Here is a 16,636-nt window from a genome sequence, read left to right on the forward strand (position 1 = left end):
ACACAGCAAACAGACACAGAGAACAGACAACCAGGGTAGGGGGAGGAAGGGGAGAGAAATAAATAAATTAAAATAAATAAAAATCCAACATCCATTTTAAAAAATATTTTAAAAATTATCATACAATAAAATTGACTTTTTAGGGCACAGTTTTTTTCATTTTTTTTTAAAGATTTATTTACTTATTTCTTCCCCCATCCTCCGTCCCCCATTGTCTGTTCTCTGTGTGTTCTTCTGTGTCTGCTTGTATTCTCATTAGGCAGCTCAGGAACCTTCCAAAGTCCCTTCCAGCTCCCTGGTCTGCTACGTCTTCTTATTTTTTTCCTCTGTGTCTCTTGTGTCATCTCCTGCGTGGGGCAGCTTTCCCGCACGGGGCAGCATTCCCATGCAGAGCAGCACTCCTGTGCGGGGCCTCATTCCTGCATGGGCCGGCACTCCGCATGGGCCAGCTTGCTGTGTGGGCCGGCTTGCCCTCACCAGGAGGCCATGGGCATCAAACCATGGTAGACGGGAGCCCAATTGGTGGAGCCACATCCTTTTCCCAGTTCTTTTCATATTAACGCATGAATAGATTCTTGAAACCACTACCACTATCAGGATGCAAAATAGTTGCATCACCCTCAAAGAAATTCCTCGGTAATCACATCTTTCCAAACCCCCAACCTATAACTCCTGGTAGCCACTGACCCATTGTATATCACTATAGTGTTGTCTATTCAGTAATTTCGTATAAATGAAATCATATGGTATAAATCTTAACTGATTTTTTTCATTTGGTCTAATACCTTTGAGATTCAGCCAGGTTGTTATGTGTTAATAGTTTATTCTCTTTAGTTGCTATTGATAGTATTCTATTGCATGGATATACCAAACTTCATTTATCCTTTCAAGACATTTTGGTTTTTGGTGACCATGAATTGATCTACTGTAAATATATATGTAAGGGTTTTTGTGTGAACATAAATTTTCATTTCTCTAAGATTTATACCTAGGAGTGGGATTGCTGTCATATTGTAGTTTGTTTACTTTATAAGGAACTTAAAAACTGTTTTTCAGTGGCTGTACCATTTTACATTCTCACCAGCATTGAGACTGTACAAGAGTTCTAGTTGTTCCATATCCTTGCCAGGACTAGATATTTTGAGTATTTTTATGTTAGCTCTTCTACTAGGTGTGTAGTGGTATTTCATGGTTTCAATTTGCTTTTCTCTAATGAGTAATTAGGTTGAATATATTTTCATGTGCTAATTTGCCATCCGTATGTCCTATTTGGTGAAGTGACTGATGTTTTGGCTAGTTTAATTGAGCTGAGTTCACACTATGAGCTTTTGAGAGATATTTCATTTATTTATTTTTCCCATTGTTTGTTTATTTGTTGATCTTCCATGAACAATAAATTCCTAAAGGGCAGGACCAAAAGACTTAGATCTCATCATGATCTACTGACTTACAGTGTAGTAACAATGAAAGTATTTCATATTTCATTTCATTTCATTTTCAATGAAGGAATGTCTGAAGGAGTGCCCTAATACCTGCTTTGCTTTGTGGACAAAGTAAACATACATAATTTGTTTTCCAACAAAGTGATAGGACATCAACTACTAATTTGAGATTTGGTATCCCATTGACCCAAAAAATATAAGAATTCTGATTATAAGTAATGTTTTAGAAGAACTATGTAATATCTCAAAACACTGATACCAATATTGAAAAAGATGTTTAAACCACATTATGCCATATTTATAAAAGAAAATTAATTCTATGATTAATATCAATCAATATAAATTTTAAGAGTTAAATTATTAATTCTAAACATATAGAAAGATTAATAAGTGATCATTTTTAGTTTAGGTTACTAGTGCATCTGAATTACCTGTTTAGATTGTTGAACAGGAAGACCAGACCTGCCTCATAAGACTGTGGTTAGTGGTTCTGGGGTAGGGCTCAGATGTCTATTAATATAACAAATTCCTTAATATCTCTGATATACATCAATTTTTGAGAATCACTCAACTAAACCAATCCAACTACATAGCAATGATGTGAAAACATGTTTCCCCCCTTGTTTTCACCACAGTTACTTAGAAAATTAACTCTTTTATCATTAAAAGTTTAGATAGAGGGAAGCAGATGTGCCTCAAGTGATAGGGCTTCTGCCTACCATATGGGAGGACCCGGGTTCAAGCCCCAGGTCCTCCTGGTAAAAACAAAAAAAGAGAAAGTGTGCCTGCATGGAGAACCAGTGCCCACATGGCGAACTGAGTGTCCGCATAAGTGCCCACATAGCAAACCAGGCCCCCGTGGTGAGCCAAGTGCCTGTGCAAGTGAGTCATGCAGCAAGATGATGACACAACAAAAAAGAGACGAAGGGAAGAGTCAAAGTGAAGTGCAGTAGAGACCAGGCACTGAGGTGGTGCAATTGACAGGGAACCTCTCTCCACATCAGAGGTCCCAGGATTGAATCCTGGTGAATTCTAGAGGAGAAAAATGAGAAAAGAAGACAAAAAAAGAAATAGATACAGAAGATCACACAGCAAATGGACACAGACAGTAAAAACAGCAGGGCAGGGGTGGGGTGGGGGGAAGGGGGAGAGTGGAGAGGGGGAGGGAGAGGGGAAGAAGAAAAAGTTAGATATATAGAGGCTATTTAGTAATTACATAATTACATTATAACTTCCTCTTCTACCTCTTGCAATTTGAACATATACTTTTCTTAAAATATATTTTAATTTATTTTTAAAAGATACTTAGATAACATAAAATGTTACATAAAAAATATAAGGGAATCCCATATGCCCCACTCCTCACACCTCCCACGTTTCCCCACATTAACAACTTCTTTCATTAGTGTGGTACATTCATTGCAATTGATGAACACATTTTGGAGCATTGCCACTAAGCATGGATAATAGTTTAAACTCTCTCCCACTCAATTCTGCAGGTTATGGCAGGATTATAATGGCCTGTATCTGTCATTGCAATGTCATTCAAGACAATTACATGTCCCAAAAATGCCTCCATATTACACCTCTTTTTCCCTCTCCCTGACTTCAGCATCTCCAGTGACCACTGTCTCCACTTCAATGACATAATTTCTTCCATTGCTAGAAATAAGTCTATAGTAGAATACCAGTAAGTCCACTCTAGTCCATATTTTATTTCCCAGTCCTGAGGATTCTGGGATGCTCTAACTGAGAGGGGGCTTTGATCCCATATGACTGATGGGTGGGACTTTCTTGCTTGCAGCTATAGACTCTCTCAGTTCCTTGGTGTGGTGCTTGTCCCTCCTCACCTCGTTAGTTGCCCTGGATGAGCTCAGTGAACTGGAGAGTAGGTGTTGCAATTCTACTGAGGCTGAGGGCCCAGCTGGGAGATGGACAGCCCAGAGATTCAAATCTCTTGGACATATACCTACTAACTCCAGCACCAACTATAGGTTCAAATAAAAGGGGCAGAAGAGGCATGTGTAGAGAAGTCACATCTGAGTCCAACTCTGTCACACTTGGGAGCACAAATTCTACAGTAGGGTCCACTGGTAAGGCACCAAACTCTGGAACTATCTGCCATGGCTGTAGGATCTGGGTGTCTCCAGAGCCCTCATGATCCCCACTATTTGGAGTAGTATCTACTTTGGCTGTCTATGAGATCCTGCTGAGATGTGCATAAGCATTACCTCTCTGATGACCTCCCAACTCACCTTGAAGTCTCCTAGCCATATAAACTCATTTGTCTTTACCTTTTATTCAAGGTCTTTTTCCAACTGCATCACCAACGAGTGCCTGGTAGTAATACCTCAGTGCCAGGAAGCTCATCCCTGGGAGTCATGTCCCATGGTAGGAGGAAGGCAATGCATTTATATGCTGAGTTTGGCTTAGAGAGAGGCCACATTTGAGCAGCATGGAGGCTCTCAGGAGTTAGGCACAGTAGAACACTAGTCTAAGTTGCAATTTCAAGAGCAAAGACTCATAAGCATAATTAAGAGATCTTTATACACTCTTTATATATAGTCTTTTGTTGGATAGGTGATTTTCAAATACTTTCGCCCAAACTGTAGCTTGTCTATCTATTCTACTAATGATGTCCTTTGCAGAGCAAGCATTTTTAATTTTGATGGAGCCTAATTTATCAATTTGTCTTTTGTGGATTGTGCTTTTGACATCTAAGAACATTTTGCCTAGCTGTAAGTTATGAAGATTTTGTCCTTTGTTTTCTAAAATTTTATGGCTTTACATTTTACTTTAGACCTATGATTCATTTTGCATTAATTTTTGTATAAGGTGTGAGGTTTAGGTTGAGATTCATTTATTTTGCACATAGATACTAACTTTTTCCAGCACCATTGGTTGAAAGGATATTTTCTTTCTCCATTAAATTGCCTTTGCACTTTCCTCCTCCTCCTCATCTATTTTCTGAAAGAGATTGTATAGAATTGGTATTATTTCTTCTTTAAGTGCTTGGTAGGATCACCAGTGAAACCTTCTGGTGCTAGAGTGTTCTTTTTCCGAAGACTTTAAACATGAATTCATTGTCTTTGTTATAGGACTCTTTTTGATATTTATTTCATCTTAGGTGAGTTTTGGTAGTTTATGGTGATTGGAAAAGCAACCCACTACAGATCTTATGTGCCCCTTCACATTCTTTCTGGAAATGCCAAGACTTCAAGGCTCTAACTCTTTATCTGGGTCATTTTTCAGAGTTGTGTTTCCAGTGAGCAGGATGTGATAACATGTTCCCCTAGGACAAACAACCATAGACACAAATTCCCCAACTTCAGTCTTCCTTGTGTGCAACACAAATCTACTGCATGTATAACATATATCCAGTCCCACCTGCATTGCCCCATGGACTTGGGAGGCATGTGTAACCCATGCAAATCAAGATGAAGCTCATGAAGCTTAATGTGCTATGAGTAATGAAATCATTTATCAATGACCCAGTGTAGCAGGAAATATTGGATTATGTTTGTAAACTGATCTTTTCCTCTGGGCATATTAGATTATATTGGATTCAGAGGTTTACTTGATTAAGTAATTAGGTAACCTCTTGTGCCAGTAGGGTGTTGAGCCCCCACCCTTGGTGGGTGGGGACTCACAGATAAAAGGCATGGCAAAGGAGAGAGTTGGGGGGGGTGATGTTAGAGTTCGATGCTGAAGCCTTAAACTGGGGCCCCAGGAAGAGAGGAAGCCTAAGCCTGGAAAGAAGCAACCCCTAGGAAGACAGGAACCCAGGAAGCCTGAACCCTCACAGACATCGGCAGCCATCTTGCTCCAACATGTGGCTAAAGACTTTGGTGGGGGAAGTAACTTATGCTTTATGGCCCGGTATTTGTAAGCTCCTACCCCAAATAAATACCCTTTATAAAAACTAAGCAATTTCTGGTATTTTGCAACAGCACCCCTTTGCTGACTAATACACCCAGGAATCTCATGTCTTCTGCCAGCATCCATGAAGCAATAATAGGTTAACTAGCTAGCTTGTAATTAGAATAAAATCTTAGGCCCTTTGCTGTCTTGATGTGTGATTTTCAAGGAATTGGTTATTTCATAAAAATTGTCATATTTGTTAGTAGAGATTTTCACAGCAATCTCTTATTGTCCTATAATCTTTTTGGTGTCTGTAGTGATAACACCTCTGATTCCTGATATTGGTAATTTGTGTCTTCTTTCTTTGTTTTTTTGGTCAATCTAACAATTTTTTTAAAAGATTTATTTATTTATTTATTTCTCTCCCCTCCCCCACCACCCAGTTGTCTGTTCTCTGTGTCTATTTGCTGTGTCTTCTTCTTCGTCTGCTTCTGTTGTTGTCAGCAGCACGGGAATCTGCGTTTCTTTTTGTTGCGTCATCTTGTTGTGTCAGCTCTCTGTGTGTGCAGCACCATTCCTGGACAGGCTGCACTTTTTCGTGCTGGGCAGCTCTCTTTACTGGGCGCACTCCTTGCGCGTGGGGCTCCCCTACGCAGGGGGACACCCCTGCGTGACACGGCACTCCTTGCGCGCATCAGCACTGCGCATGGGCCAGCTCCTCACAGGTCAAGGAGGCCCGGGGTTTGAACCGTGGACCTCCCATGTGGTAGACGGACGCCCCAACCACTGGGCCAAGTCTGCTGCCCTAACAATTTTATTGATCTTTCTAAAATAACCAGCTTTTGATTTTGTCAACTTTATAGTTTTTCTGTGATCATGTTCACTGATTTGTACTCTTTATTATTTCCTTCCTTTTTGCTTTGGGATTATTTTCACTTCTCTTTAAAATTGTCTTAAATTGGAGCTTAGATTATTGATTTGAAAGCCTTTTTTATATAAAAAGCCTATTTTTATATAAGCATTTGATACTATAAATTTTTCACTAAACTTTAGCTGCCTCTAATAAAAATTTTGATATGCTGTATTTTCATTTTTGTCCATTCAAAATATATTTGTTAACCCATGGATGATTTATAAGAGTTTAGTTTAGTTTCAAGGGACTGGAGATTTTCCAGTTATCTTTCTGTTATTGATTATGGTCTAAGACCATATTTTGTATTATTTCAATTCTTTCAATTTGTTCTGGCTTCTTTTATGACCAAGGATAATCTATCTTTGTTAATGGTCCATGTGCTCATGTAAAAATTGTGTATTCTGCTGCTGTTGGGTGATCTATAAATGTCAATTCAATAGAATTGATTGAAAGTGTCATTCAGTTCTGTATTTTTGCTGATTTTCTATAAGTTCTATTGACTGCTGAGAGCAGAGAGTAGAAATCTGACTGTGATTGTGGAACTGCCTATTTCTCCCTTCTATTCTGTTTTTTGCTTGATGTATTTTGAAGCTCTGTTGTTTGGTCTATACACACGTAGGATTGGTTATGTATTCACGGTGAATTGATCCTCTTAACATTATGTAAAGTAATTCTTTATCCTGGTAATTTTCTTTGCTCTGAAATAGATTTTGATAGAGCCATTTAAGCTTTTCTTTGATTACTGTTTGCATGGCATGTCTTTTCCCATCATTTTACTTAGAACTTCACTATATTGTTTATATTTGAAGTGAATTCCTTGTAGATAGCTAGCATACAGTTGAATCATTAAAAAAATCCATTTTGGGGAGTGCCTATAGCTCAAGTGGTTGAGTGCCTGCTTCCCATGTATAAGGTCCTGGGTTTGGTCCCTGGTACCTCCTAAAAAATATATAACCTTTCTGACAATCTTTTAATTTTTATGTTTAGAACATTGACAGTTAATATAATTAGTGATGTTTGTATTTAGTTTTACCATTTTGTTTTCTATTTGCTCCCTCAGCTTAGACGTATCAAAAATAAGGGATAAATGTAAGAGATAAAAAATGGAAAGAAGACAAAAATGATTATTATTTGCAGATATTATTTTTATTTAACTAGAAAATACAAGAAGCAAGTAGGAATTATTACAATTATTAGGTGAATTCAGTTAGGTGAATTGGAAACGAAATTAAAATAAAAAAATCAACAGTCTTTATGTGTAAAACAACAGCTATGTGCAAGATATAATGGAAAAATATTAAAATATACAGGGTATCAAGAAATGTACAATATATATAAAGAAGACTTTAAAAAGTTACTGATGGACACACATGTACATTAAAGAGTGTAAAGGTATTTCACACCATTTTCTTGGGTCAGAATGAGTGAAAACACAGGATCAGACAGCTGATCATATGCTTGGCTGAGAAGCCAATGGGGTGAAGCTACCATCTGTGGGTTTTAACATTTGACATGGTAGAGAAGTCAAATCTCACCAAATTAATATAGAAATTTAAATTCATTCCACTAAAAATATTAAACAGGATTTGTTCTTTCTGTCAGAATCACAAATTGATTCTAAAGTTCAAGTAAAAGAAAAAAGCAAGAATAATCAGAAAAATTCTGAAAAAGAACACTAACATGAAATTAGCCATCCAGATAGTTAAGCACATTCTAAAGCTACACTAATTAAAACCGTATGGTACTACACCATGAAGCAACAGTTCAGTGAAGCCTCCTTAAAATTCTAGAGATAGATCAACAACAAATCAGTGAAGAAAAAATGGATTGGATAATAAATGATATTACAATCAGTGGATAACCATCTTGGAAAAAAAGTTGTTGTATCCTTACTAGTTTCCTAGAATTGCTGTAACAAAGTACCACAATCTGTGAGGCTTAAAATTTATGAAATTTATTCTCCCACAGTTCTGTAAATTACAAGTCCAAAATCAAAGGTGTCACAGTGTTAGTACCTTCTGAAGGCTTTGAAGGAGAATCTGTTTTCATGACTCTCTCCTAGTTTCTTGTGGTCGGTGGTAATCCTTGACTTGTAAATTTATCACTCCTATCTTTATCTTCAGATTCTATTCGGTTTCTTTCTTTTCTTATAAGGACACCAGTCATTGGATTAGGGTTTAATCCAGTATGATTTTATCTTAACTAATTACATCTGCAAAAACCCTATTTCCAAATAAGGTCTGAGTTTCTGCAGGTGTGCATGAATTTGGAGGAAGAGCACTATTCAATCCAGTATAGTCTTTCTGGCACACCAAAAACTCATGTCTGTCCCACAAGCAAAATACATTCACCCCATCTCTACATTCCTGAAAGTCTTAATTCATTCCAATAACTCTAAGTCCAAATCTCATCTAAACTAAACTAAAAATGTCCTAAACTTCATCATCTAAGTTATCTAAATTAGGTACAAGTGAGATTCTGGATATTGTCCATCCTGGGGCAAAATTTCTCCATATCCACAGACCTATTAATGTGAAACAAAAAAAAAAAAAAAAAAATTTATTTGCTTTCAAAATACAACACATATGACAGACACTCCCTTTCTGAAGGGGAGAAAAATGGAAGGAATAAAGGAGTCACTAGTCTAAAGGATATTTTCAACTCAATAGGGCAAATTCCGTTAAGTTTTAAGTCCTGAGAGCAACAGTGTGTGGCTTGGGGCTTTGCACTCTTGGCCCTTTGGGGCAGTAGCTCTGCCTTCTTGGTTCTTTCAGGCAGTGCCCCCACCCTCCATGTCTCCTGTAGCTTTTCTTTTGGAGTTAGTTCTTCCTTCATTTCATCCTTTCTGTATCCTTTTCAGGTGAGGCTGGCATGTTTCTGTAGGTATAAAATTCTCGAAAACCTTGTCTGTCTTCCATGGATGTCAAGGGGATCCATACTATTAGACACCAGAGTTTTCCTGGAAAACCCCATCTCTATTTCTGGCTTCTGCTGAGATGGATGGTTGGATCTATAAGCCACATGCCTTATCTCTTTAGCAAATGGTTGCCCAGCCACACTCTTGGTCATTTCCAGAGAAGCAGTTTGGATAGGCTGAGAATTTTGCAAATTAGAAAGTGCTTATTTCTTTGTGCTTAACAGTTCATTCCTCAATTTATTTTTCCCCTCTCACATTTTACTATAATCACAAGAAGAAACCAGTCCACATCTTCCACACTTTGGAAATCTCCTCAGCTAAATATCCAAACTCATTGCTTGTAAGTTCTACTCTCCACCCAATTGTAGAATATAATTTGTCAAGTTTTCTGTCACTTTATAACAAGTCCTCATCAGTCTCTCACTGTCTGCAAGCCTCCAACTTTGATGATTGAGTTACCCTGCAGAAGCTGGCACCCAGCGTGGCAGAATAACACAAACACCTGGCCCAGGAGTCAGAGGAACTGGAACTGATCCAGGAGAAACTGGATTTCCTGTGAGTCTGGCAGTTGCCCATGCCAAGATGAATCATTAGATAAGCAACTGGAGTGAGCTACATTGCCTTGTGCCCTGCTTGGACCTTCCAATTATAAAAAGAATCTGGCTGCTACTGCACTTCTTCCTTCTAAATCTCACACCAAACATCTATTGTGGCCCACACTATCCCACAACTATACAGGGCGGGGGAATTTTGGGGAACACAGCTATAGTTTAGCTAAACTGGCACGATGCAAATCCATCACAGATGGCTAAAGAATTCTGAGATATTTTGGGCTGAGAATCTGAAGGATGAGGCGGCTTCTGCCATGTAACCATGCTAATATTCGGGAGAAAATATGCCAGGCAGAAGCAAGAGCTAATGGAAAAGCTCTGAGGTAGTAAGATAAGCTTGATATTTTTGACAAAGGACACTGAGACTAGGGTGTGGTGAGAGGGAGAGTGGTATAAAATGTGACCAGATAGAATCAGAGACTAGGTCACTTAAGACCTTGTAGGACATGATTATGAGCTTGCATTACTTTTATCAAAGTGCAATGGGAAGCCATTTAATTTACATTTTAAAACTTTTTATTTTGAAATAACTTCAGATTTACAGCAAAGTTGCAGGAGTGGTACAAAGAATTCCTGTATGCTCGCCATTCTTTTTAAGAGATAGCTTTGGCCACTTTGTGGAGAATGGGCTGTGGTGGGCAGGGTTCTTTCTTTCCACAACTCCAGGCAGCACAATGTACAAGACGCCCTTGGAGTTGTGCAGATTTACAGCAAAGTTGCAGGAGTGGTACAAAGAATTCCTGTATGCTCGCCATTCTTTTTAAGAGATAGCTTTGGCCACTTTGTGGAGAATGGGCTGTGGTGGGCAGGGTTCTTTCTTTCCACAACTCCAGGCAGCACAATGTACAAGACGCCCTTGGAGTTGTGCAGAAGGATGTGCAACTGTGAAGCAGTAACATTACTTACAGAGCTAGTGCAAGAAGAGTTCAGGCTACAGTTCTTCTCCATCAGTTTTCAGATTGTTTATGAAAACCCAATCTCATTACATTAGTCTTAATTCACAAATTCATGTTGGAACAAAACCAGTATTATCTCATCAAGTTCTGTTTCAAATCAATTCTTAAAAAACACACACACACAAAGATTTGACAACACATGCTATTCAAGAGAATGTTTCACAAATAATTCCAGATTTCCAAAAGTTTTTAGTATTGACAGCATCAACAGAGGTGTGCAGTCTCTTGAGGGAAACATGTTTAAAGAGCCAGTGTTCATGCTGATGTGCAGGTTCTTGTCTCATTACATTACATTTGAACTTAGACTTGTCTATCTTCTGTTTTCATCAAACTTAGCTTATTTTATTTGAGATCATGAAAAATTTCCCTAAAACAAGTTCTTCTGTTTAGAATACTGCTTAGCACAAAGTCAAGATTAAAATACTGACTTGTGCTGAGATCTTACAAATCTTCAAGCTCATTTGTGATTTCAGTGCAATTCCAAATTTAATGTTAAAATCAACAGCTAAAATTAACTATGGACAGCCATTTGTTCTCACGAAAAATATACCCACGTAATAAACTTCAATGAAACCATGGGGGTAAAGTAGAAAAACTGAACAGTAGTTGGGTGACCTTAGAGGAATCATTTATTTTCTCTTATGTCCCAGGTAAATGGGAACTTGAAGTTACCGTCGTAGGGCCCAGTGATAATAAGTGTGAAGTGCCTAATGCATAATAGGCACTCATATAAATAGGAGCTAATGTTATTATTACACATGTCAATAAAAAAGAAATATCCTCATGCCTTCCTAAGTAAGGGAAAGAAATGTTTCTGGGGGAAAAAGGGGTTCTGGACAGATCATTTATCCTTTTTAAAAGAATATTTAAAAACAGATTAGGGGAGTGGGTGTAGCTCAGTAGTTGAGCACCTGGCTCCCATACACGAGGGTCCTGGGTTTGATTTCCAGTACCTCCAAAAATAAATAAACTGATTTAAAAAGCATCTGAAAAAGAGGCAGAAATTTTCTGACCTTTAAAGTTTGCAGTACATACTTTTCTTTCTGTAATCTGAAGTGAAGAATATTATGTAAACATTCAGAAAAAGAAAAAGAGGGATACTGTGTCACAACTTATGAACTGTAATATCTGACCTCTGGTTACTAATAAAAGACAATTTTATACATTTATTAACAACTTCTTCATTTATCAATGGCTCTTGAATAACAAATAAATTACTAGCAAATTCAACCATAAATTAAAAAATGATTAAAGTTAAAAAAATGTAAAAGTGTCATAAATGCTAGCTTTTATATATTTGATATGTTGATTACAGAATTACTATGTTCTTTGTGTAAGACAGCACAAAGATTATTCTACTCTGCAATGCTGCAAGTTCACAAAACTCATAAACAGGCTTCGCTTTTTAAAAATTTAGCTTAATTAACTGAACCTCAGTTGAACACAACAGACAACAGGAGTTATTAGTGAGATGTGGTATAAGAAAAAGCTTATGACCATTCAGCAGATCTTGTAAACTTAAAATATAGCTCAGACTTTCTAGTCTCAACCTGTAGCTCTCATTTATTAAATAATTTACAAAGAATTGTTGCAAGATCACATAATGAGCAGGCTGAACTTTATCACTTTGTTAGACCCAGACACATTTAAAAAATGAGGCAGAGTACTATTCATTTCAAACAAGACTAGGTATAAAGAAAAAACAATACGCTATATTATTTTAACGATTTAAAAGTTTAATTACCAGACACTGAAACCTTTCTTGCTTAAAAGTGTAATACCTCTGTTTATGTAATGGTGTAATTTTTTTAATTTAATTTTTTTCTTTGAACCCCCTAGATGGAAGGTGTGTCTGCCTCAAAAATTTCATAGGATTATGCTCACAGTTCTTGAGAGCTCAGCAATTAACTAGGCAAGGGTTTTAGACTTTTCTTTATATTGCAATAAGAATGTACAGGATAATTTTATCAGTGGTCACATTATAATAAAATATTCAAAGAGGACCTTAAAAAATGTAATACCTCTGGAAGCAGAAAAAAATATTTTTAAATAAGTCACAGGTAAAAATAAAATGGCCTGAACAACCTGACAAACAAAAACAACAATTTCCAATCACTGCCCATTAATGCGAATACTCATTTTATACAGCAGGTATTGAAAATCATTTAGTAATTCTTTAAATAGGCACTTTTAAATAGAGTATTTTAGCTAGTACACTCAATACTGGAACATCACACAAAAAATATGGCTTTATTACTAAGGATTCAAGATGGCAACTACTTAGAATCCAGTGCCAATACGGATTATAACAAATCCAGTGAGTATTTTGTTTTTCAATTATTCATAGAAAATTTAATCCTGATTAAGTATCCTTGGGCAAGAATTCATGGGTAGTTGATGACTGAAACGAACATTTATGTGAAAAGCTTCTGTTAATTTAATCTGTGTATATGGCTTAATTATGATTGGGAATTCAATGTAAGAGAAATGAATATATCAGGATTAAAATTTTAGTACCATATCACAGAGTATTTTTTTCCTTTTTAAGCATGTAAACCTGCTTATTCCTTCACCTAAGTGCTAACATTTTAAAACTTCATCCTTACAACTCATGTAATGTATGTATCAATGTATTTTTTCATAAATTGTTTGTCAAAAGTCCTTCAAGCCAAAACCTCAACTAGAGTAAAAATTGATAAAAAAAAAAACTTGAGAATAACTCCACCCATAAATAAACAAAAGCTTACTCATTTAACTGAACATTTTCTATTCGTTTCCTGAAGTTCTAATATGAAATGCATTTTCCTTAAAGCATCGAAAAGCAGTTTTTAACCAGTGTGTTACAACACTGATTTCATAAACAGACTATTTTAGATAGGTATAAGTAATCATTTAACTGACTACTTTTTATCAGACTATTAAACCTGAGTTAGCTATATTGATATAAGATGAGGCATTATAAGAGGTGAATATCTTATTCAAAATATCATGTAATTCTTTTTTACTTTTATTTCCATATGGTAAATGCTTAAATCACCTTATAACAACAATATTTCTTGAAAGTTTATTGTTTGAGTATATTTAAAAACATTTCATTTATTACCTTTCTTCAGTTTTGGTACTGCTTAAATGCAGTTTTATAAATAACATGCTCCGTTTTCTCTGTTCAGTTTTTCATACAAATGTATGAAAAAAAAGTCTATATTTGGATCTTATTGCACTCTGTTGTAGCAATTCACTTTTCCTTTAAACAAAATCAAGTATCAAAAGAAAAGAGGAAAAAAAAAAATCAAGCATCAGAAGTGAGGTCGACTTTTATGTCCAGATGATATCGTCAGTGGTAGTGTCACTGAGGAAAGTGAAGAAACTTCCCAGTATAAACTGTGGGATAGAAAGAGTCTGTAGAGAATAACCATGGAAACAGACTGGCAAAGGATAACACCTATAGTAATAACCTGAAAAGTAAAGAAACAGAATATTTTTACTGCATGCAGAAACACAGAAATCATATTCAACTTATCATGAATTTGTATACACTTTTAATATTTCATCTTTATCAGGGCTATATTTTACCAAAGAAATTTTCAAAAGGAAAATATTACTAATGTCCAGAACTGTAATTGTTCAAGGGTAAAATTCCTTTTATGTTAGTTTATGGACTGCAAAGTAAGGCGCCAAAGAATGATCTGCTAAACCATTCTCTCCTAAGGATGCACATACCACAGAAAGGAGTTTCAGTGAGTAATAAGAATAATCAGCTTCCTGGCTAATATAGTAACAGGAATAAAGCATGCCCCTACTCAAACTTTGAAGAGTATCTAAAAGCCCTTTCAAAAATGCTCACGCCACCTCTCTATTTTTATAGACTGCCTTCCTACCTATTTACTCTTTGTAAATACCTCAGGTTCAATAAACATTTGTGCATTCAAGCACAAACTGCATTGCTTGCAAAGGGCTCCTGGCAGAACTATTTTGAAAAGATGGAGTTATTCACCTAAGAAGGCAAGTATCAATACAATCAAAATATAGCATACTTGAGCATGGTACTCCAGTCTGTGGTGTGTTAAAGCAACTAGAATGGTTTTTATAAATCTATCTTAATTTATAAATTTATCTTAATTATCTTAATTATAAATTATTTGGCAAAAATTTTAAAAATTTTTTCTTAAAGATATGTAATGACTCTCTAATTTTTAAAACAGTATTATGGAATAAGCTAAAATGAGAATAACAAAAGCTATTTCCATTATTTTGTTTACATGTTGGTTTTTTTTTAAAAAAATTTTCTTTTATTACATTTTAAACTTTTAATTTATATACTTTTTGGTTCAATACTTTGTTCAAAGTTTTATTTTAAAGAACATAAGAAACTCCCGAATGGAAAAGCAGGCCCTTCTTACTTTAATATTTCCCATGAAGACTACATTTTCATTAAAATAATTAATTTGATCATGCATATTACTTACCTTATCTCTTTGGTAGTCACTAAAAATGAAAGAAATGCATGCAAGACCTGGATGACATAAAAACCACAAGACACATCCCTGAAACAAAAGTAAGTCAAATAAGTACAGCTGTGCTTTTATTTTCAGAATGTACCAGATTTTTAAAAAATCACTACTTAGGAGGTTCTGATTGACCTCAGGTGGCCTTTAGAATAGAACTTGCAATAACATGTAGAAATCACAAATTCTTGCTGTGACATTAATATTTCGTTTTTAAACAAATGGTTAACTTCTGGAGTATGGATGTTAAATATACATATTTTGATATATTACAAATACATCCATATAAATAAACAAGTGAGAAGAGATAAAAATACATATTTCTGTAAAAAAGGGAAAAATAGGAGGTACATGCTTATAAGAAATTTGTATATAAGAAAAAACAAAAAAACCTAGTAATAATGTCTACCTGTTTGAGGGATAGGACAGAGGAAGGTAGAAGAACTGGGCAGATAAGAATGGGATACTTTTTACATTATACTTTTCAAATATTTTACTATTATTTTTAACATGGAATGTATTCTCCTTTCCCAAATTAAGTCTGAAGCAAAATCATAAATAAATAGTAGTTTCTGAGATGTTTGATATGTGAAGATATAGGAAACAAAAAAAGTGAGATGCAGAAAAATGTGTTTAGCATAATACCATTTGTATAAAAATGGGGGGAGAGAAATGTAGGCATTCATGTTGAAAATTTGCTAGAAGAATAAATTAGGAATAACTGATTATATGAAGAGGTGACGGTAATAACTGAGTAGATGGGAAAGAGGCGAGGAACACTTTTTGCCATTCCCTGGATTCTTTTTGATGTTTGAGCCTATTCAAAAAGTTAAATTAAAACACAAAAAAAATAACTTTTTGTTCGGTTCAAAAAAAAAAAGTTTAAACATGAAACAAAGGAGGAAATTTAGTATCTAAATATCCCAAATATTTATTAACTTTAAAACAATAAAGTATCCCTAGCCCTATGAAACATTTAAAAGCAAAATGGCCTTTTCTTGCCTGTTTGATACTCAGAAGTCCGAAGTTGATTTCTTGGGAGGTTAGTGGTAGCTCTGAAATATTCAACATTCAGAATAAAGAAGGAATTTGGCCCTCCTCAAAATAGTCAGGAGAAACTCTGCAGACTAGGGTGGGCTGAACTAAGAGCTTATCAGAATATTGTTTTGAAGTGCCAATATGAGAAGGGATACAGATCCTCTCATAGGGATGTCAATCCTGTCAATCTGACAGGATCCCTCCAGGGAGGGAAGCTTCTGTAATGTTATTGCCCCATCCTTTCTCTTGATCTTCTTCCTCTCTTTTTACCTTTATTAAATGGTTATAGAACCTTATTGATTGGGTACAGAAAATCAAATTTGCTTTTAGTTTTCATCAGTGTAAGAAATACATAGAAAGAAGAATAAAGCGAACACGATTTCATGTGGATGG

General features: G+C 35.8%; 1 protein-coding gene across 2 annotated transcripts in view; it reads right to left on the reverse strand.

The window, feature by feature from the left end:
• Positions 1-10,242: 10,242 nt before the first annotated feature.
• Positions 10,243-16,636, reverse strand: part of GPR180 (G protein-coupled receptor 180) — a 35,117-nt gene continuing 28,723 nt past the window's right edge. Inside the window, exons 8-9 of one of the 2 annotated variants that reach the window (XM_004457719.4) lie at positions 15,167-15,244; positions 10,243-14,155 (exon numbers count right to left, since the gene is read on the reverse strand). In XM_004457719.4, the coding sequence (XP_004457776.1) occupies positions 13,997-14,155; positions 15,167-15,244 (237 nt within the window). In that variant the 3' untranslated portion in view covers positions 10,243-13,996. The remainder of the gene's footprint in view (positions 14,156-15,166; positions 15,245-16,636) is intronic. The other variant, XM_058276504.1, reaches the window with a different exon arrangement.

The sequence above is a fragment of the Dasypus novemcinctus genome, chromosome 15, assembly GCF_030445035.2.
Source record: "Dasypus novemcinctus isolate mDasNov1 chromosome 15, mDasNov1.1.hap2, whole genome shotgun sequence".
Lineage (NCBI taxonomy): Eukaryota > Metazoa > Chordata > Mammalia > Cingulata > Dasypodidae > Dasypus > Dasypus novemcinctus.